At 39.3% G+C, this 23,411-nt stretch overlaps 2 protein-coding genes across 3 annotated transcripts in view; both read right to left on the reverse strand.

Moving 5' to 3' along the window:
- Nucleotides 1-23,411, reverse strand: part of LOC126203065 (39S ribosomal protein L44, mitochondrial) — a 644,782-nt gene that overhangs the window by 133,932 nt on the left and 487,439 nt on the right. The gene's annotated exons all lie outside the window — the stretch shown is intronic.
- On the reverse strand, nucleotides 4,270-17,866 carry LOC126203066 (m-AAA protease-interacting protein 1, mitochondrial-like). 2 transcript variants are annotated; one of them, XM_049937305.1, is made up of 5 exons: nucleotides 17,557-17,863; nucleotides 17,222-17,393; nucleotides 16,933-17,131; nucleotides 9,509-9,605; nucleotides 4,270-4,470 (listed from the first exon to the last, which is right to left on the reverse strand). In XM_049937305.1, coding segments are annotated over exons 1-5 (567 nt in total). In that variant the 5' UTR covers nucleotides 17,559-17,863; the 3' UTR covers nucleotides 4,270-4,373. The 2 variants fall into 2 exon arrangements, with proteins under 2 accessions (XP_049793262.1, XP_049793261.1); XM_049937304.1 differs by having other exon boundaries at nucleotides 17,222-17,866.

Genomic DNA, 23,411 nt, shown 5'->3' on the forward strand with positions numbered 1-23,411 from the left:
GTAAGGATCTAATGATCAGTAAAGGTGATAAAAAGAAAATATGACAAATGCCTCAACCATATGGACTGGAAAATCTAGGATGGAATAATGATAATATTATGGAAAGGATAGACTGCAATTCAGCATATAACGGAGATGCCGAGTCGCAGATAGGCTTATCTGCGACTCTTAAGTCTCTGCTGTATGGTGGGTAGTTTGCTTCCCATAGTATTCTCATTTCCCTGCATGTTATACAGCAAGTTACTTCCAAATATTGCCATGGTACCTACTAAGATGCACCAACATTTAGAAAGTATACACCCTGATTACAAAGACCAGAATGAACAATTTTTTTATACATAAGAAAAAACAGCTATTTAAAAAAAAACTGAAGTATGTGACCCAAACTGTGAATGAAAAAACTACAGAGACATTTTATTTGGTCATCTATCACATTGCACAAGCAGACAAAGTATACATTATCACTGGTAATATAATAAAACAATGTGTAGCAGACATAACACAATGTATGCTCAATGAAAAATCTATAAAGTATCTTTCTACACTCTACTTTCAAACAACACTGTTTAATGTTGAATTAGTGCTCTTGCAGGCTATATCAAACAGGAACTAGCTTATTGCTTTCACAGAAATTCATCTTGCAAATGATAATGCTGATAATGTTATGATAACCATGTGAACATTCATTTGAAGATGATTTGCTTTTGCTTATGTGTGCATCACTGCCAACTGACACTACTGCAAAATAAATTTTTAACATGATAAACAATTGGTTTGAAATGTACCACCTTGATTGGAACGATATTATCAATATTTGTACAGATTGGTCAAAGGCTGATAAAACAGCGTATCACTGAGAAAAAGTAAATTGCCATACTGTTATTCCAGCCATTTCATAAACAGACACTCACAATAAAGATGCCACCAAATCTAAAACTGGTTCTTAATTAAGTAAAGATAATCAGTTACTTTTCAGTGCAAACTGTTTTGAAGATTATGGAAGCAGACACACAACATTACTGTTCAACAACAAGTTTACATGGTTACCTCAGGGTAAGACCTTAACAAGATTCTTTAAACTCAGAGCTAAATTACAAGCTTTTATGAATGACATTTCTTTTAAATTAAAAGACCATTTGAGTGATGTGACTTGGTTGTTCAAACTAGCTTTTTTGGCAGATATCTTTGGAAAAATTGATGAATTAAAATTATCTTTACAATGAAAAGAGATAATAGTTTTCAATACTAACAACTGTGTTAAAAAAAGAAAGTAGATTTTTTGATAGCGTTGTAAGAGATAACTAGAAAGCTTTTTAACAATGTGTTCTTTGGTGAGGCAGCAGAATTACCAGATGAAACATTTGAAGGATTGGTCCAGTGTCTCCATGATATGTATCATATTTTGAGATGTATTTTCCTGAAGAGCAGAATAAAAAGACGGAAAATGAATTCATGGGTTCAGAATCCTTTAGTACAATCCAGAAAATATGTCAAACAAAACCTATGAATCCTTGTTACAAGTGGCATCAGATTCAAGCATGGACTAACTGTTTAAAACAGCATCACTTGTGGATGTTTATCATGAACCCTGCACCAAAAATCTACAACTTCCCACACAGGCTGAGACTGTTCTTCTCATGTTCCCAACAACTTAAATGTGTGAAACAAATGGATTCTCAGCATATGCAAGACAAAATCCTGCAATAGACTGGATACTGAATTTGACATTTGCCTTCAGCTCTCCTCTATGAAGCCTGACATTGGACAGTTGGCCAAAAATAGAAACAGCTTCATGCCTCTCATTAAATGGGAACAATTTTATCAATTTACAGTGGAATCAATACACAGTATTTTGTTTATTGTATTATTGTGTGTTTATTATTATGTAGTGGAAGTCAGTTTGTATAATATACCAATTTTTGTATGTTTTTCATTGAATAATTATAATTGAAGGATTAATACAAAACTTAAGTCTTGCTTACTTTAGGGCTCTGTAAAATATTAAATATTTCAAAAAGGTTCCGTTGCCAAAAAAGTTTGAAGTGCTGCCCTACTTCATTTAAATTTAAAATTTATTAATTGTATTCTGATTAACACATTTCATTTTCATTGCAAATATAAATTCATAATTAATGATGTTTATAACATTTGTTTTAAAATAAAAAATATAACATCAGTTTTTTTCCATCTTCATATATTTTACGGAGGAAATACTGATAAAAGATTCAACTTAGAAACAAAGTTTGCATTTGCCAATCAAACCCAGGCCGCCCAACTGGCAGGTGAACTTTCTACCATAGAGCCATGTGGCCCATCAGAATCATCATCCTAGATCTGCGAATTAAGGAAAGTCAGAAAATTTGAAGGCTGATTTTCTTGAGAATTTTTGAAGAACTGCATTGAGCAGCTTTGGCAAATTAATAGTCTACTCCTGAAGCTCAAATACCATAAATATAAAAAATAACAAACATCTGATTGCTGTGTGGTCTCCTTGTTAAGACCTATTCTCATCCATCCCTGTCGCACTTTTCATAGCATGCTGTGTACCAAGCGATTTAGTAATTACAGACACTTTCTTAACGAACATACCACTCACTGCATCATTGAATTGGCTAAGCCACTGTCATGAGTTGTGCCTGGATACCTCAGTTGCTACGATCAAACAATGGCAAACCCAGGATGGAGTAATGACAAGTCTTTTATGATCATCTTTTTAGCGATTGTTGCGGGACTCGGCTGCTCGATAAGGATGTCAAATTAAACACATTTTAGCCATCAATTGTCAACCTTATTTTATTGGGCATCAAGTTTCAGCATCTTACTAAGTCATTGGGTCACTGTAGCAGGTAGATATCTATTAATACCAGTGTTGCTAGCTCCTGGGTAGATATCTACTAATACCAGTGTTGCTAGCTCCTGTTTTGATCAGTAGATTATTCATACACGCCAGTCAGGAACTTGAAGATGGTGTAGTAAAACGTTGAAACTGGTTGCCTAATAAGATAAGGTTGACAATTGGACAGCTGAAAGGTGTTTAATTTGACATACTATGAAAAGGATAGTTGCTACCATATAGCAGGCACAACAAAAAGATTGTCCAATAAAGCTTTCAACCAAACAGGCTTTCATCAGAATTAGACAACACACACGATGACAATCTCCAGTTGCCAAGGCCACACTGTCATGAGTTGTGCCTGGATATCTCAGTTGCTACGATCAAACAATGGCAAACCCAGGATGGAATAATGACAAGTCTTTTATGACCATCTTTTTAGCGATTGTTGCGGGACTCGGCTGCTCGATAAGGATGTCAAATTAAACACATTTCAGCCGTCAATTGTGCGTCAGTGCGCAACGGGAGAAACAAACTGGGTGGCGGGGGTAGAGAGGAGGCAGGGTCATGGTGGGTAGGGGATGGTAAAGTGCTGCTTATGGGAGCATACAGGCACGAGGTGGGAAGAGGGTAGGGCATCAAGGTGCCATTGAGAGGTTAGGCTGGGAAGGACGGGCAGCAGAAAAGGAGAGAAGTAAAAAAGACTGGATGCACTGGGGGAATAGAGGACTGTGTAATGCTGGAATGGGAACAGGGAAGTAGATAGATGGGTAAAGGACAATGACTACTGAAGATTGAGCCCAGGAGGGTTACAGGAATGTGGGATATATTGCGGGGAGAGGAGGAGATTAGTGTTTAACATCCCATTGACAACGAGGTCATTAGAGACGGAGCGCAAGCTCGGATTAGGGAAGGAAATCGGCCGTGCTCTTTCAAAGGAACCATCCCGGCATTTGCCTGAAGCGATTCAGGGCAGTCACAGGAAACCTAAATCTGTATGGCCGGACGTGGGTTTGAACCGTCCTCCTGAATGATATTGCGGGGAGAGTTCCTACCTGCGCAGTTCAGAAAAGCTAGTGTTGGTAGGCTGTGAAGCAGTCATTGAAATGAACGTTATGTTGCACAATGTTACAGTATATATGCATTCATTCCAATATTTTCACATTTCTTTGAAGATAAAAGAAGCTCTTCTATGTGTGATTTGACAGATTCTGTTACCTGAATAGTGTTACATTTACATATTGGTGTCAATAAATAGTGATGTTAGTTGTGTGCCATTGATAGTTGTGTGATGTACTGAATTGTGCACAAATAAATAATTATTTTCATAACTTTAGGAATTCAGAAGGAATAAAACATTCTCCGAAATTACTTTTAGCTGTACAAAAACTGCCTCTACAAGAAGGTAGTGTGCTCAGTTAAAAAATGAAGGTAACTCATCTTAATACTTTTATATTTAGCTCATTTTTCAAACTATGAATTACAACAATTTGTCTGAGAAAGACACAAAACAAGTTAAAATCTTGCAGTTGTGGTGCCATTACCCTGCGGGAACTGGGCGTATATCAAATTGAGTTACACGGAACAGTGAGACAGTCCAGTCTGGTAATCTTCCTTCTGTATAATTTCTATGAAATCTGAAATCAAGAATTCAAAGCATATAAATATACAGTTTACCATTTTAATTATAATTTTGTGTTATTGTTGGAAGAAAACTTACAAAAACAAAGAATCAACGTCAAACATGTATAAAACACACAAACTGATTGGGCAGCAAGTGGTACTTGCAAAGTAAAGATAGACACACCTTAAGATCGATAGTTTGAAGGCTCGTTTGAACACCAAAGCAGTGGCTTAAGCATGATACTATTGAAGGCGAGATACACTTGCCTTTCACTGGGCTCATTTATGCAGTTGGTTATGGTGGAAACTAATTTAAAGTTGTCTACTTTCCCAGACATGGTAAGTGACCAAAAAATGTCCTTGGACTGATTGAGGATTGCAGTCTGATAGTGTGTGTGGTTTTAAATGTGTCAGAAAAAGTTGCCTTCCCTCTCTTCTGCCATTTCTAATTTGCGTTATTTCTTTTTGCCACATGAAGGAGGATATTCTGTTTACATTTCTGTGCTGCTTATTATACAAAGTTCAAAATTATAATAAGGTAAAGCAAGTCTAGTACAGGCTGATGACACTATAAAACAAAATATCCTTCCTTCAGCAACAAAAATCTCTCTTTGCTACTACATACTTTCCAATAAACAAAGTGCAAACACAAAATAGTGAATGTGATTAAATCTAATTTTTCTAATACATGCATATATTCAGAGTGAACCAAAATGTCTGCACCCTGACATCGCAACGCAGTTCCTTGCATACTAAAAGTACAATAATTTAACCCCATGCTTATTTTTTTGTAGAAAATCAATGCCAAAGGCAGGCAATTGGGTTACACTCTTATCAAATATAAGACAAGTATCTTCATTCAGTTCAATACATCTGTGCTCTCCAGTGAATGCAGTGGGTAGTGTTTTGCATTGGAATACTTGAGTTTGATTACAGGCCTAGGCGGTTTCTATTTTTGATCCACCCACTAATACTGTATTGTAGACCTTTTAAAACACTAAACATAACAATCATTTGTCAAACATGTCATAAATATTCACCGAGAGTAATAATCAGTAAGGTAATTTTTATCATAATTATATGATAGAAATAATTACAAAACTTATCAATGAGGAGATGTTAAACATACTAAATGTAGTTATATAACAGCAGCAACTGCAATACTTTTAAATACGCCATCAGTGACAACATGTCTTCCACATAACAGACGCAGCCTCCAGAACAAATGCTTAAAGCGACCTCCCTGCATCCCTAAACATTAGTGATCTGCATGGTCTTGCTCCTCTGAAACAAGTTAGAAGAGCAGCATAGAAGTACAGTACCAGCTATTTCACATTCATTGGCAGATAAGAATAAAAATGCTCTTCCACATGTCCATACAGGAAGATATAAATGGAATTTAGGCCAGACAAATGCGGAAGATGGAACACACAACCTCCATGGACAATCCATTTCCTGGTAAAGCCTCGACTTAAATACTGTTGCACATTTCTTCCAAAATTTGCAGGTGCATCGTCATATTGGAGCACAACCTCTGCTCAATAAGAAGTAGAATATCTTAAAGGCAAATTGTGATAAATGCATCATAGCTTCACTCAGTCAACCAATCCAGCAACATGTGCGGACCTGCGATACTGCCCCAATATTCTGGCCCACACATTGATGTATCCACAGGCACTGGTAATGTGTGGGTTAACATGTCAATGGAAGGCACTAAGCATATTAAGATATAGTCATGTGTGAATGCTGCTTAATCAGACTATATTACAATTTTTATTAAGTCATTATTGGTTCCCTATTGTTGTTGGAACCATTCACCCAACTGGCATCTGCAGAAAGCAATCCTTAGGATGTTGGCATTGTAACAAATAATGATAGGGATGTAACCCTTCATTGTGCAACATGTGAAACATGCAGTTTCCCTACTACCTCATGAGTACTTTCCTAACATACTTGGTGTATAGCTTCTAGAATCGGTTCTTGGTTAGCTCTGGAGTACTGCTCGTCTGTAGATAATCTCTATTCAGTGAATGGGGGGGGGGGGGGGGGTCTTGCAAAGGTGGAAATCCACACAAAAACATATTTGTCTTGATAACATCGCTCTAGATACTTGGCAGCATATTCACTAACAGCAATTCCAGTGCTGTTATCAGATGTAAGAAAGATCAAAAGCATGTTGACATATTCAGCAGTTGTGTATGCCATACTACTGCCCACACAGTTTAACAAGAAACATAAGCAGAGAGCACAGTAGGTCTACAGTTGTGCCCTATCTGTGGAATATCACATGTAAACACTTCATTTGTCCAAGTGGGCCATTCTCCCTTACATACATCAACCCTCTTACAGACTTTTCTTTAAGTAGCAGCAAATTCCCTGTGACAATTTTCAGAACACTTTGGGAGTGCTTTTAGACAAACAAGATGCTGATGACGTAATTGTTTCAAAAGGAACTGCATAGCTTATGATGTTCTCAGGCAAGTAGTTGGCTGTGTGTGTGATTCACAACTTGTAGGAATACAGCTTTTGTTCTGCCTTATTCTACCCAACACAGTCACTCATGAAAGCCATAAAACAGTTAGACCAACTCCCTATCAGTAACAGATGAGATTTTTCCATGTATCCATCGATAACGGCAACGGCCTTGCCGCAGTGGCTACACCGGTTCCCGTGAGATCACCGAAGTTAAGCGCTGTCGGGCGTGGCCGGCGCTTGGATAGGTCACCTTCCCGCCGCCACGTGCTGTTGCCATTTTTCGGGGTGCACTCAGCCTCGTGATGCCAATTGAGGAGCTACTCGACCGATTAGTAGCGGCTTCGGTCAAAGAATACCGTCCTAACGGTCGGGAGTGCGGTGTGCTGACCACACGCCCCTCCTTATCCGCATCCTCCTCGGAAGATGACACGGCGGTCGGACGGTCCCGGAAGGGCCACTTGTGGCCTAAAGACGGAGCTTTCTCTTTCTCCATCGATAACAGACAACTATAACTGGTTCTTACATGATTATGATTCTAAAAATAGTAACAGTGTTTTGTGATTACTTGTGAAATGGGTTGCTTGCCCTACTGGTAATGGAATATCCTAATTACATGTAATGGATATGAAAGTGGTAGGGATGATCCACAGAACCAATGGCAGAGGCTATACCAGAAACTGTGTTCAAATGTAGTTGAGTTAATAGAGGGAAACATTCCACGTGAGAAAAATATATCTAAAAACAAAGATTCTGTAACTTACCAAACGAAAGCGTTGGTATGTTGACAGGAGACAATAAAAAAAAACACACACACACACAAATTTCAGTCCAAGGTTGCTTCATCAGGAGAGAGGGAAAGACGAACGGAATAATGAAAAAGATTGAAATTTGTGTGTGTGTTTTTTTATTGTCTCCTATCAACATACCAATGCTTTCGTTTGGTAAGTTACAGAATCTTTGTTTTTAGATATGATTCAATAGTGTGATAGACTACATTTGATCCAATGTGATTTACATAGTTGCAGGGGAACAACTTAGGGGTACAGCTGAAGAAAAGGGGAATAATGCTGACAATGGACTGGAAAGCATGGAAGTGAATAGAGTGAACATTTAAAGCCAAAATACATTTTTAAAAGTGGAATAATGAAAAAGATTGTACTCTCATTTCTGCATTAGTACACCATAGCTGTTAGCACTGCTATTCAGTACCGAATGAGTATACTTGTTATACAATGCTGTGCTGGTGTACTGTGTAAGAACACTAGTCTCTCACCAATACCCCCCTCCTCCTAAATTTACCAGTCGTTTATAAGATTGCCCATGCCGACTCTACCACATCCCAGCTTCCCTCAAGTCCTGCTCCTTAAAACCAGTTGTATTCAAAACTAAGAAAGATGTGTATGTTTTGCAACACAGCTCTGGGCTTGAATGAATCACCCAAATTCTCAATCCAGGTTGTGATTTAAATGTGCCCAAAAATAGGGCCAGTCTCACCAATTTCCTTGAGTAACTTTTCTTTACCTCTGCTGGTCAGATGATATGATCTTACCTAACTCATTCCTTTGTTTGTAATTACATGTTGGACACTGTTCTAGCCAAGGACAGTCACAAGGCTTTGGACAAACAGTTGGGGCACAGGCAGGCAGCCAGCCAGCTAGCCATGTTGTGACGTATGCAAACGTACTGCCCTGGCTTCACACCTACAGGCAGGAGCAGTCAAGTGGTTAGCGTGCGTGCAATAGGGCTACCTGGCAATTAGTCTATACTCACAGCACTTGGCTGAAAGGTACCTGACAACCACTCCAAGCACTTGTGTACTTTGGAAGTAGCACTGGAATGGCCTAACTCATTGTTTGCTCTGTGTGTGCAGGAGGATCACTAATTCATCCATAATGACAAATTGAAAACAGATACATAAAACGGGAAGTACTCAGTTCCTTGTCATGGAGTACAGTCTGTATCTCATAAATCTTGTCCTCAAGATCTGCAGTAGTTATCAGAAATTTGTTCTTTGGCATTTGATCCATAATGTGTTTTGGCACCCATCAACTTAATTATTTCCTTACTTGTAGACCATGTGATTTCTATTAGATTCATCTGCTTCTGTCATCTTCTTCCCCATAATCTTCAGGAACTTTTTGCCCCTCTTATAATTCACCCCATACTTTTTGGTTTTTTCTTCTCCAATATTTACCGATTTCTTATTTTTTCTGTAACTATCTAGCCTTGTGTCCCACTTTACCTGTGATCTGTTAACTTCACCTCATTATACAATTTTCCTCTCATTGTCATAGTTTTGTTTTCCTTGGCTTCAGGGTCACAAGAGACTTTCTGAATAACTTAGTCTTACTTCATCCAATTCTGTCCTCTCTTTGCTGGATGAAGGGACCTGTGATACCAAAAACAAGCATTTCTGTCTGCCTTTGTTTGTGTGTAGCATCAATCAATTGTGTAGGAAGTTGGTTTTTTAAACATGGGTTGCTGTAACTCCTGTTATATTATTAGATCTGCAACATGTATATATGTAGCATTTTATTAATTAATTTTTATTCATTTGAGGTTAGTGAGTCATCTTACCTTGCTAGTATTTCAATGAAGATCAAGGCACTTGAACTTTTGTGTTCAGCTGTCTTCAGGGCGACAAAAATCATGTCCACGTCACAAAACTTCTGTTCTGAAACATATCATGATGGATATTTTTGGACAATGTTGATTTTTTTAAAACCTAATACATGGCCAAAAAGTTATTCATTAACTAAATTTTTACATAATAATATTGGTTCTGTTGTAACGTAAGCACTACATAAAGCTGCTTAAAATTATGCATCCTTTTCATATAGTTATTTTTACTTGTATTTGCTTTATCAGCTTCTTCATGTGGTTCACGTTTTGACATTTGGTTTCTCCTTTAGAACTGACCCCCAGCTTTCCTAAAATTTATTGGAACTAAGAACTTATTCACAGTGAGGTAATAGTTTTTGGCGGGATGGCTTCCATGAACTAATCCTGCAAAGCTTCATATGAGTGCACTGCTGATCTTAATTCTGACTATTTTAGAAAAGGCTGAGATATTTCTGCTGCAGCAAGAGATCAAAATGACTTATTTTTACTTAAAAGATGTTTTAATTACTGCTAACTGACAAGCATTGATAACTCTATATACTTTACCTAAACAAAATAGAATTTCAGTTTCACAATCCTCTGATCAAATGGAACCATTTTATGCACATCACAACATTATGTTTGATTTTTATTTTGGTATTTGTCTAGTTATTTTAGTTTACTTGTTTTTAACTTTTCCACATCCCTCCCCATTTTCAACCCAGTTCAATCAATATACATTACTACATAAAGATAAGATTCTGTTTACTATTGTTAGTAGAATCTGATAAAGTTCTTGACCAATTTACTTCAATACATGATACTGTAATAAATGTTTGGATAGAGACAAACTAAATATTTTTTAAATATATATGTATCAAACAGTGTAATGATGCCTGTCCAGGATCTCCTCCCAAACATCATCAATTTCAGCCAAATTTGGTACACAAACTGAAAACTTCAAGAGTAGCAGCACTGCGAGGTAAGAAACCTACTAGCTTCAATACACGTGGAGATACAGCCAGAATGTCCAGCTCCTGCCATACAGGCTGCCCTGCACAACGTGTGTGATGTGGGAATAGTATTGCTCTGCCTTATGGATGTGTTATGCAAGGTAGCCTACATGTCAGTGGCAAGAAACAATTTTCCAGTCCCATTTGTGTAGGCTGTCCTACACAACAAGCCTGTTGGGATGGAGTAGTATCAGCTTCCTTGATCAATCTGTTTTGTAGGGGCACACATGCAGAGGAGGGTGGTTGAGATGGATAGAGGGAGGACAGGTTGGGATGTATAGGACAACAGGGGAGTAGGAGGAATGGATAGAGGAGGCAGGGAGAAGAAGATGGATGGGAATAGGAGGAGGAGGAGATTCATAGGGTGAGGGGAGGATTAAGGGACAGAGAGGGGAGAAACTGATGGATAGGGAAAGGGGAAAGAGGAGCTGGATAGGGTGAGGTGAGGAGAAGGTGGTGTACAGAGAGGGGGGGGGGGGCAGGAGGAGATGGCTAGGGAGTGGGGAGCAAGACGAGATGAATGAAGAAAGGGGGCAGGGCCCAGAAGTGGACAAAGAGAATGGGAGATGGAGAGGATGAGATGGCCAGAGAAATATGGAGGATGAGTAGGTGGACAGAGAGGGGAGCGGAGAAGAGGTGGACAGAGAGGGAGGAGGAGGATGAGATGGGCAATTAGTGGGGTGGGGGAGGTGGGAGAGAACAGACGGGCAGAGAGCAATGGGAGATGAGTAGTACATGCATAACGGGCAGGTGGGAAAGGAAGAGTAGGAGAAGTATATGGACAGAGGACGGGGGATGAATATATGATCGGACACAGGGAGGAGGGGGGGGGGGGGGCAAAGAAGATGGACAAATAAAGAGGGGAGATAATGAAACAGAGGAATAGGAGATGAAAGAGGTTGCAAGAAGATACGCAACAGTGTGTGGGGATGAGATGAGAATGATGTATTTGTTGAACATACGCAGTCAAAGCTGCGGAGAAAAGGCTATATATCTATGTCCATGCATATAAAAATAAACCACTGGACCAACTTCAACCAAACTTGATACACATATCCCTTATTGCCAGGCAACAATTGCTGTGGGGTTAAGAACCAGTTGCCTATCATAATTTAGGAGATCTGATGTCAAACACTGAGATGCAAGAACAACTGCCACATTGTGCACGACACTTTCACAGACAATATTCACATATGCCACTGAATGTACCTACACAAATATATCACTGTATGATACATACTTCAAGGGATATTACATGATAAACATGGAGATGCATAAAAAAAATGCTGCATCATTCATGAAATTTTAATGAATTTATTCTTTACTACCAAGACACTCCTAGAGTTGAGTCAACTTGATGAAATCACTGACACCTAGCATTGCTTTTGATAGCTTTCAGCTGTGAAGCACAAACAGCTGTAGGCAAAAACAATAGCTGTCTATAGAGCTATGAAGAGGCACTGCCATAGACACATTTACAAAATTGCGTTGCAGGCACCTGACGCAGTTCCACTCAACATACAGAAACTGCCTGGGATCTTTGTAAGACTTTCATAATTTCAATGGTGTTCTCAGAAATGCATGGAAATGAAGTCTTTTTAATATTACACTACAAATACGGTTAATTTTTATGTATGTATGTATAAGAACTACTCACAGGCCACTGGACCCAAGTTGGCCAAATCCGACACACAAACTGCTTATCCTGAGAGGACCAACATACAGGGGCTTAAAATGCTCTAGCTCTAATATTTATGGGGACACAAGCATGATGTTTAATCTCCTGCTGCATTGACTGAATTGCACCACAGGTATGCTGCATGGGAATCTTATGAACCTGCTTAGCTGGGCAATCTACACATGAGGGGCAAGAAACAGTTTGCCAGCCCTCAATGTGAAAGGTGCCCTGCACAACGTGTTGGAGTAATATCAGCTTGCATTATCGACCTCTTTTGCCAGAGCAACTTATATGTCAGGGGCAAAAGAGTGTTTTCAAGTCCCTTATATACATTCTGACCTGCATGACATGTGTGGATGGGTATAGTTGTGGCAATGTTGACATGGATAGAGGAGGGGATAAGACTGGGAAAGAGGAGGAGGATTTTCACATAGGGAGGGTGACGATGAGAATAAATATGGGTTCTGCAGGAGATGGAGAGGGGGGAGGAGAGGATGCACAGACACAGAGGGAGGAGGAGACATGCAGAAAGAAGGTAGAGGAGAAATGGACAGAGGGAGGGGTAAAGGAGGAGGAGGAGGAGGACAATCGGTAGTGGGCAGATAGAGGTGGTAGGATGAGGTAGACAGAGAGATGGCCAGAAATGCAATAGGAGAGAGAAGAGGAGAAGATGTGTGCAACATATGTGCGTAACACATATCAGGAGAAGCGGTGGGGAAAAGGCTTGTTTTATATACAGAGAAAACATTGTTTGCAAAAATCTCAGAGTCGACCAATTTACTTCAAATTTTTACACCATACCCTAATAAACATTTGACAGTCAGAGGCTCCACATTTTTTAAATAAATATGATGCATAAATATACACATAATATATAATAGAGAAATGTTGTATTCAGTTTTTTAAGTAACAATGTACAGATTTTCTACTAAAACCGGCTGCACGAAATAAAGTGCCGCACTGTGAAAATGTGTGGATTCATTCTCTCTTTCAGTCAGTTTTTAACTTTGACAGCAGGTAATTTAAATCATTACAGAAATTGTTCCTCTCATTTATATTCTTTTTCCTTATGTAAAATTTTACACAAGTTCTTCAGTGTCTCAGGATGTGTCCCAGCAATTCATTGTTATACCGTAAAGTTCTTTTCTCTTATATTTGATTCAGTAGGTCTACATTTTCATTTGTTATTTGATATAGGCCTATCCTAATCTCAGCATTCTTCTGTGACTCCAGATTTTGAAAGTTTCTGGATAAGGATAAATATTCTGTAAGAGTCATTGGTTTGGATCAGTGACTTAGTAAACAGGGTAGATAGCATGGCGAGCTGCATCAAATCAGACCGCTGACCAAGAGTGCAACAATTATGAATGCTGGACTCAAAAAAAGGAAAGCAAAAAGGCAGGTATTTTCAGCTACTGTTAGTATTGATATAAACATATGGACATTCCACTACTACTGTAATATATTTACACATTGTCATGTCAGCCTAGTTATCATACTAATAGAAATTACTAAAAGGTATCAGATAGATTATATAATGGTAAGACAGAGATTTAGGAACCAGGTTTTAAATTGTAGGACATTTCCAGCGGCAGATGTGGTCTCTGACCACAATCTGTTGGTTATGAACAGTAGATTAAAACTGAAGAAATTGCAAAAAGGTGAGAATTTAAGGAGATGGGACCTGGATAAACTGAGTAAACCAGAGGTTGTACCGAGTTTCAGGGAAAGCATAAGGGAACAATTGACAGGAATGGGGGAAAGAAATACAGTAGAAGACGAATGGGTAGCTCTGAGGGATGAAGTAGTGAAGGCAGCAGAGTGTCTGAAGTTCCATGCGGCTTTTCACGGATGATGCTGTAGTATACAGAGAAGTTACAGCATTAGAAAATTGTAGCAAAATGCAGGAAGATCTGCAGCGGATAGGCACTTGGTGCAGGGACTGGCAACTGTCCCTTAACATAGACAAATGTAATGTATTGCGAATACATAGAAAGAAGGATCCTTTATTGTATGATTATATGATAGCGGAACAAACACTGGTAGCAGTTACTTCTGTAAAATATCTGGGAGTATGCGTGCGGAATGATTTGAAGTGGAATGATCATATAAAATTAATTGTTGGTAAGGCAGGTACCAGGTTGAGGTTCATTGGGAGAGTCCTTAGAAAATGTAGTCCATCAACAAAGGAGGTGGCTTACAAAACACTCGTTTGACCTATACTTGAGTATTGCTCATCAGTGGGGGATCCGTACCAGATCGGGTTGACGGAGGAGATAGAGAAGATCCAAAGAAGAGCGGCGCGTTTCGTCACAGGGTTATTGTTAACCGTGATAGCGTTATGGAGATGTTTAATAAACTCAAGTGGCAGACTCTGCAAGAGAGGCGCTCTGCATCGCGGTGTAGCTTGCTCGCCAGGTTTCGAGAGGGTGTGTTTCTGGATGAGGTATCGAATATATTGCTTCCCCCTACTTATACATCCCGAGGAGATCACGAATGTAAAATTAGAGAGATTAGAGTGCGCACGGAGGCTTTCAGACAGTCGTTCCTCCCGCGAACCATACGCGACTGGAACAGGAAAGGGAGGTAATGACAGTGGCACGTAAAGTGCCCTCCGCCACACACCGTTGGGTGACTTGCGGAGTATAAATGTAGATGGATCAAGTAGGTAAAAAGACGAGGGCTAGTAGAAATCCTTGGGTAACAGAAGAAATACTGAATTTAATTTATGAAAGGAGAAAATATAAAAATGCAGTAAATGAAGCAGGGAAAAAGGAATACAAACATCTCAAAAATGAGATCGACAGGAAGTGCAAAATGGCTAAGCAGGCATGGCTAGAGGACAAATGTAAGGATATAGAGGCTTATCTCACTAGGGGTAAGATAGATACTGCCTACAGGAAAATTAAAGAGACCATTGGAGAAAAGAGAGCCACTTGTATGAATATCAAGAGCTCAGATGGAAACCCAGTTCTAAGCAAAGAGGGGAAAGCAGAAAGGTGGAAGGAGTATATAGAGGGTCTATACAAGGGCGATGTACTTGAGGACAATATTATGGAAATGGAAGAGGATGTAGATGAAGATGAAATGGGAGATATGATACTGCGTGAAGAGTTTGACAGAGCACTGAATGACCTGAGTCGAAAAAAGGCCCCAGGAGTAGACAGCATTCCATTAGAACTACTGACGGCCTTGGGAGAGCCAGTCCTGACAAAACTCTACCATCTGGTGAGCAAGATGTACGAGACAGGCGAAATACCCACAGACTTCAAGAAGAATATAATAATTCCAATCCCAAAGAGAACATGAGTTCACAGGTGTGAAAATTACCGAACTATCAGTTTAATAAGTCACAGCTGCAAAACACTAACGCGAATTGTTTACAGACGAATGGAAAAACTGGTAGAAGCCGACCTCGGGGAAGATCAGTTTGGATTCCATAGAAATGTTTGAACACGTGAAGCAATACTGACCTTACGACTTATCTTAGAGGAAAGATTAAGGAAAGGCAAACCTATGTTTCTAGCATTTGTAGACTTAGAGAAAGCTTTTGACAATGTTGACTGGAATATTCTCTTTCAAATTCTGAAGGTGGCAAGGGTAAAATACAGGGAGCAAAAGGCTATTTACAATATGTACAGAAACCAGATGGCAGTTATAAGAGTCGAGGGGCATGAAAGGGAAGCAGTGGTTGGGAAGGGAGTGAGACAGGGTTGTAGCCTATCCCCGATGCTAGTCAATCTGTATATTGAGCAAGCAGTAAAGGAAACAAAAGAAAAATTCGGAGTAGGTATTAAAATCCATGGAGAAGTGATAAGAAACTTGAGGTTCGCCGATGACATTGTAATTCTGTCAGAGACAGCAAAGGACTTGAAAGAGCAGTTGAACGGAATGGACAGTGTCTTGAAAGGAGGATATAAGATGAACATCAACAAAAGCAAAATGAGAATAATGGAATGTAGTCGAATTAAGTCGGGTGATGCTGAGGGAATTAGATTAGGAAATGAGACACTCAAAGTAGTAAAGGAGTTTTGCTATTTGGGGAGCAAAATAACTGATGATGGTCGAAGTAGAGAGGATATAAAATATAAACTGGCAATGGCAAGGAAAGCGTTTCTGAAGAAGAGAAATTTGTTAACATCGAGTATAGATTTAAGTGTCAGGAAGTCGTTTCTTAAAGTATTTGTATGGAGTGTGGCCATGTATGGAAGTGAAACATGGACAATAAATAGTTTGGACAAGAAGAGAATAGAAGCTTTCGAAATGTGGTGCTACAGAAGAATGCTGAAGATTAGATGGGTAGATCACGTAACTAATGAGGAGGTATTGAATAGGATTGGGGAGGAGAGAAGTTTGTGGCACAACTGGACTAGAAGAAGGGATCGGTTGGTAGGACATGTCCTGAGGAATCAAGGGATCACAAATTTACCATTGGAGGGCAGTGTGAAGGGTAAATCTCGTAGAGGGAGACCAAGAGATGAATACACTAAGCAGATTCAGAAGGATGTAGGTTACAGTAGGTACTGGGAGATGAAGGAGCTTGCACAGAATAGATTAGCATGGAGAGCTGCATCAAACCAGTCTCAGGACTGAAGACCACAACAACAACAGAAATTACTTCATTTTAGTTAAAGGCAAATACACTAATATTTTTAGGATTAAGCTCTTATTTTAAACAAATATATAAAGTCAACGTAAGTTCCTCTCACCCACTATGGTCTGAAAATTAACTCGCCGTGGAACAGCAACCTGAATATCTTCTGGTTCTATCCCAATAAGACGCCTTTGCTCATCGCTCCATGATGTTTCAATGTCGTGGATTAGTTTGGTTGTTGCTTTCCTTGTTAGAAGACCAGCCAGTCCATCCCTCAAATCTTGACAAATCAGTTGGGATATAGTTGACACCGCCTTTTGCAACATATACAGATTTCAGCAGCGGACACTTCAATTATAAGACGTTGTTACTACTAAAATAACATTTCACTGAAGAGTGCCTACCTGTTTTGCTCCACGTTTAAATTCTGATTCATTGAACTGTGGATCCCACGTATTTTTCAAAATACCAAAATCTAATTTATTCATTAACCACGAGAATGGATTCTGTATGTATAGAACCTTTGGGAACGGTTTATTCGGTTTTTCATTGTCGACAGATGTCTTGTGAAAACACCTGTAAGTATTAAGGCTACTCAAAATTCTAATGCATCGATGAGAACGTGTATGCAATAAAGACAAATGTTTTTGTGCAGTAAACGTCTGAATACTCGAATGATGAACGTGATTTTGGAATCCAACTACATTACAACATCCTAAAAAGGAATTGTCCTTCTTACATCCACGAATCAAACTGCTAAGGCGGCTATAGTGGTATCTACCACATATATTTCGAGGGGCTGTGGTCAACATAACGATAAAAACGAATTTCTGCTGGCAACTAACTGTACACTACTAAAATTCAATAATCCAAACGAAGTGTTTGGAGAAGGGCTCGATTCATTTCTACTGTTATGTAGCAGCCATGATACATTCAACTGGACCGCTCCATCAGTTACATGTAACTTAAACTTTCTTTTCAAATTGCACTCCCCTCAACACTTTCAGCTATATGTCAACAGACCAACGAAAACATTATTACTTGTCAAAGCACTCAAGTACAAGTAGTATTAATACTGACAATCGATATCGTTCGATTGCTGTTGTTTCTACTTCGCGGATGTATCACTTAGGGCTACGCGTAATCAACATTTGTTGGCCTTCCTTCTCGTCCAGTATTCATTAATAAGCAACGAATGGGCTAGCTTTCGTTGTGTAGACCACGTATGTCGGTTACTTTATCTCTCTTCTTCCTCAAAACCCCGTGTGTTTGTGATTTTTCTGATTTCATTTCTGTCATGTAGATTTTGAGACCCTAATTCTCTCAGGTCTTTTTCCGTCTGTTTATACCAGTTCGGTCTTGTAGTTTTGTTCTTTAAAAATGTATGTATATTGTGCGTTAACCTGTTTGAGTCCATTCTTTCTAAATGCCCCCGTGCTTCGGATTCTCCTCATGCGCATTGTGTATGTAATTTTGGAGATATTTTTATATATTTCTGCATTGGGTTGTGGATAATTCACACCATCTTTAGTTCTTGGTCCTAGGATTTTCATCATTATTTTACGTTCCACTTTTGTTTCATTTTTTAAAAAATCTCAAAAAATTTTTTCGTTCATTTTGCGCTGTATATTTCACCACATTATGTATCAACCCGTCAAATATCAGCAAACTGTTGTAATGGTGCAACAATTGCTTGCAACACCACAGAATTAAGATATGTTCCTACGCACGCAATAAACTGCACCAAGTCCTTCCTCAACGTCTATGAGACGTTCCAATCATATAACGTCAAACTAACACTGATATAAAGTTAAAGACTATGTGCCCACGAGATATTCCAGTTATCTATCACGAAACTAAAGCCAGGGTCACATACGCAACAAGAGTCGCCGCAACTCTTGGCATTCTGCAGTGACACCGTGAGCTGCCATTCACATACATAAGGACAGAATTATTTAATATATTACCAACTATAGCACGCTGTGTACCGCTGAATCTCATCAGAAACATTATGGAAATGTGGCTGGACAAAACGGCTTCTATACGACACAAGAATTTAAAATATTTAATAAAAATATTATAATCTTGTAAAATTGCTGTATAATTTGTCCACTATTTTTTAAGTACATTTATACTTAATGTTTAACACTGTCAAGCGTATCTCAGTTATATTTGTTAAAATGTTTTCTCAGCATGTTTATTCTGGAAGTAGCCAAATGAAGTGGAAGGGGTGCGGACCCACATATCATCCAAATGAAATTACACATGACCTGGTCGCCATGTCGTGAAACTGAAAGATACGTTGATATTCCATCATACAATGAAAAGTGGACATGCGCTGTCGACAGTCAACAAGGCCGACGGTTCATTTAAACAACAGTCAAACCTCAATGTGTCAATCATCAATATATCGAAGATATGTCTATGTCAAATTTTTTCTTCATTCCCTACCCTTGGAAGCACAAAACCCTGATTTTTCGAAGAAAACCCGCCGTTATATCGAAGTTTCTGAAAAGCTCGAGAAGCGCAGATTTTACCTCTATACAGAGGGTTCCAAAAAAATGTATCCACTGTTTAAAAGTCCACAACTGGCAAACTAACCGACGGAGTTGTCTCACCTTTCGTAGTGTAATAGTTTGTAGTTCCAGCAATCGTCACACAAGCGTTGTACTGCGTTGTTTTGTTTTGTCAGATGACAGTCGCCATATAGTCAGTGTTTTGTTCTTAGTTGCACCTTGCACTAGCAAGGCTTATATTCGATGAAAGGATGTTAGTTTTGGAGTGATATTTTAAGTACGAAAACATTAATGAGGTTCAACCGCAATGGCGAAATAAGTATCAAACAGAGCCACCGACACATTTAACGATTCGTCGCATTCGAGACAAATTTGAAGCAAAAGGCTGTGTTGAAGATGTACGCAAACAACGATCTGGACGACCTGTAACAGTAACAAGTCCAGATAACTCCCGTCGTGTATTACAACAATTCACTCGCTCACCACAGAATTCTGTGAGACAATGTGCCCGTGAAACTGGAGTGAATCGCTCAAGTGTTCGTCGAATTTTGAAGACAGTAAAGTGGAAGTGCTACATCCCACGATTGCTACACGCAATGAACGAGGACGACCCAGATCGTAGAATGGAGGACTGCGAGTGGTTTACTAACATGGTGCGCAATGATGAAGAGTTTGCAGAGATGATTGTGTGGTCTGGTGAGGCACAGTTCAAACTTAATGGTACAGTAAATCGCCACAATTGCATCTACTGGGCCGTCGAAAATCCGAACGTCCATGTAGACAATGCCGTGAATTTGCCAGGAGTAAATGTGTGGTGTGGGTTGTCTTACCGGGGCTTGATTGGGCCATTCTTCTTTGACGGCAAAGTTACCTGTGAGGTGTACCTTCAGAAGCTTCAGGCATCCATTTTACCTGCCGTCCAAGACTTGTATGGAGACGGAAGAGTTACTTTCAACAAGATGGTGCCCCAGCCCACTACCAAAATCGTGTTAGGGCGTATCTCGACGAAAATCTACCAGGAAGATGGATAGGCCATAGAGGTACTGTGGAGTATCCACCACGCTCCCCAGACCTAACTCCTCTGGACTTTTATCAGTGGGAACACTAAAGGACCTCGTTTATTGACAAAAGCCATGCACATTGGATGAACTTCGAGAATCCATCGTACATTCATGTTCAAATATCCAACTGAACACGTTGCAGTCAGTAGCTCGTGCTGCAGTTCGGCGGCATCGTTTGGGTGTGGGTGTTAATGGCGACCATTTTGAACACCTACAATGATATCTTTAAGTTGGACTTTAAGCTGCATTTTCAGCAAAAATGAGACAATTACTTTGCCAGTTATGGACTTTTAAACAGAGGATACAATTTTTTGGACCCCTCTGTATATCGAAGTTCAGTGGACAAAAACTATTCATATCGAAATCACCTGTCTCTCTCTCTCTCTCTCTCTCTCTCTCTCTCTCTCTCTCTCTCTTGGGCGCAAATAGGAGAATTCCAGTCCTTTCGCTCTCTGTGTCGACGCATCAGTGAGATCTGCACCGCATAGCAATTCCCACACCCTTTGTACAGGTGCGATTTTGGGCTGTGTGAGCTGTAAAAGTCAGCCATGCACTCTAAGAAGAAACCTCTAACAATCACTGTGAAGCAAAAGTTAACTTACGAAGTGAAATCAGGTAGGAAAAAAAGTGAGACATAGCTGTAGTGGTTAGAACAGATCGGAAACGACAACGAAAGGGTCAGTTTCCAGACTTAGAAGAGTGGTTCTGACAACAGACGAACGATAATGTGAACATCAGCTAACTTTTTGAAAGAAAATGCAGATTGTTTTGCAGCAGCTTTGGGTTACGATACTTTTCATATGAGTAAAGGTGTTTAGAAAATTTCAGGACAAGAAATGGTATTGTTTTTTCAACAGTGGCTGTGACTATTATTTTTCGAACCGTGAGTGGGGAAAATACCAGTGCTGATAACATTTTTTGTGTCGAGGGGAAGTTAGAATTACAGAGCAACCTTCAAGTTTACAACCTGGATGATGCTTTTAACAAAGACGAACCAGGACTTTTTACGTTTGTCTTCTAGACAAAACATTGACTTTCCGAGTAGAAAAATGTCACGGAAGCAAATATGACAGGCACAGAAAAGCTCAAGCCACTTATCACTGAAAAACCTAAGAAACAGCTACGTTTTTCTGGGTGTAAGTCGTTACCTATGGAGAGCACTGCGAACAAAGAAGATGGACGTCTTCAGAAGTCTTTTCCAACTGGTTGAAGGATTTTTTAGGAAAATGACGCTCGAAAATTGAAAACTTGTGTTGCTTTTGGCACAATGCTATTCTTCACTTAAAATCCGTGACAGGTTTGTGAACAATTGCAGTGCACACAATATTATCTCTCCATTAAAAGCCGTGACAGTACAATTTTTACCACGTAATTCTATGTCCAAAATTGCCGCCCTTTGATCACTGAATAATCAAGATGTCAAACAAAACTACAGGTATGAAGCAGTTCATATGACATTCGCAATATTGACTATGACAGCCTTACAACTATCAACATTTTAGATGCTATGAGAATTATGGCTGAAGTATAGAGAAACATGAAACAGCAAACGATCGTCAATTGTTTCCAAACATGTAGATCTTCTACAACAAAGAAAAATGAGCATCTGGTGGATTTAATACTTAAGCATGTAAGGTCTTAGTTTGATTCAGCACTGGTTTATGGGAATTTTGTTTATTTTATATATTACTTACAGGAGATTCCCTCCCCCTACCTCCCTCCCTTAGTACCCACGAATCTGAATGAACGAAAGTGGCGATTCTCTTGAACAACACGTTCGTTTTAAAGATTTCATGTATGGACAACGATGTCACAGTAGCAGGATCACTAACAGAAGCCGAGATTGTTGACTCTGTCAAGACAGCAAACCAGAAAGGCGGCAACAGTGCCGAAGAGGAAGGGGAAGTGGAGGAAGGTAAGGTTGAAGAAACGCCATCAGTGACAGCCAGGCATGCCAGAGCGGCTCTTGAGACAATCCGAGCGTACAAGGAGAATTTCGAGGAGGTAAACGATAATGTGTTCTCAGCCATCATAATCATACATAATGAAATTGACTCAAAGTTGATCATAAGTTTAAACCAAGCAAAAATGACAGATTACTTTTAAAGTCAATGATTTCTGGAAATTTTTATGTACATATGGCGTATTCTTTTACCGAATTTAATTTTTTATGCTGAAAGTACTTCATTTTAAACTTATAAATTGATGTCTATTTCAGAAGAAATAAAGCAATATGCATAACAATCTATCTTGATTGCTTTTTTATAATACCAAAACTAAACATAGGTCTACATCACATACACACATAAAAAATCACGGCACAGTAATAAAAAAATCGTGCGTTCTAAACTATTTTTTTGCTGAAATCTGGTTATAGCGGAACATCGATATATCGAATGAATTTTGGTTTCATAGAGATCTGATATCTCAAGGTTTGACTGTATCTAGGTTTCCATAGCACTATCGGCTATTTCCCCAATCCTGTTTCAATCAAGACCAACTGCTTTCCTAGGCTGAGCTGTTGTTTTGTTAAGCAGTTCCGGTCTCACCTGCAGTTAAATTTAATGCAAGTGCTGCCTTTTATTGTTTTTGTGTTGCGTGTTGTTATGTTACAGCTTCTAGTTATGGATAAGTTTGTGACAAGAAAGTAGAGGAAAACTGATTCTTATTCCGTTATGGTACTATAAAAGTATACATGCACTACTGTGATGGCCTAATTACTGATCTATAGCTGCTTGTTAGCATGGGGGTCGTTATTTGCGGACTGGCAGTACCTCGAAGTTGTAATATTTCAGTATTTCATACAGCAGTCAAACAGTGTATACAATGATCAACCAGAACATTATGACCACCTTCCAAATAGCCAGTATGTCCATCTTTGGCACAGATAACAGTTGTGATACATCATGGCATAGAAGCAAAACGGCTTTGGTAGGTCACTGGAGGGAGTATGCACCATATCTGTACACACTGCTCCCCTTAAATTCCGGGGAGAGGGGCGATGAGCTCTGACACCA

Source organism: Schistocerca nitens, chromosome 9 (genome assembly GCF_023898315.1).
Source record: "Schistocerca nitens isolate TAMUIC-IGC-003100 chromosome 9, iqSchNite1.1, whole genome shotgun sequence".
Lineage (NCBI taxonomy): Eukaryota > Metazoa > Arthropoda > Insecta > Orthoptera > Acrididae > Schistocerca > Schistocerca nitens.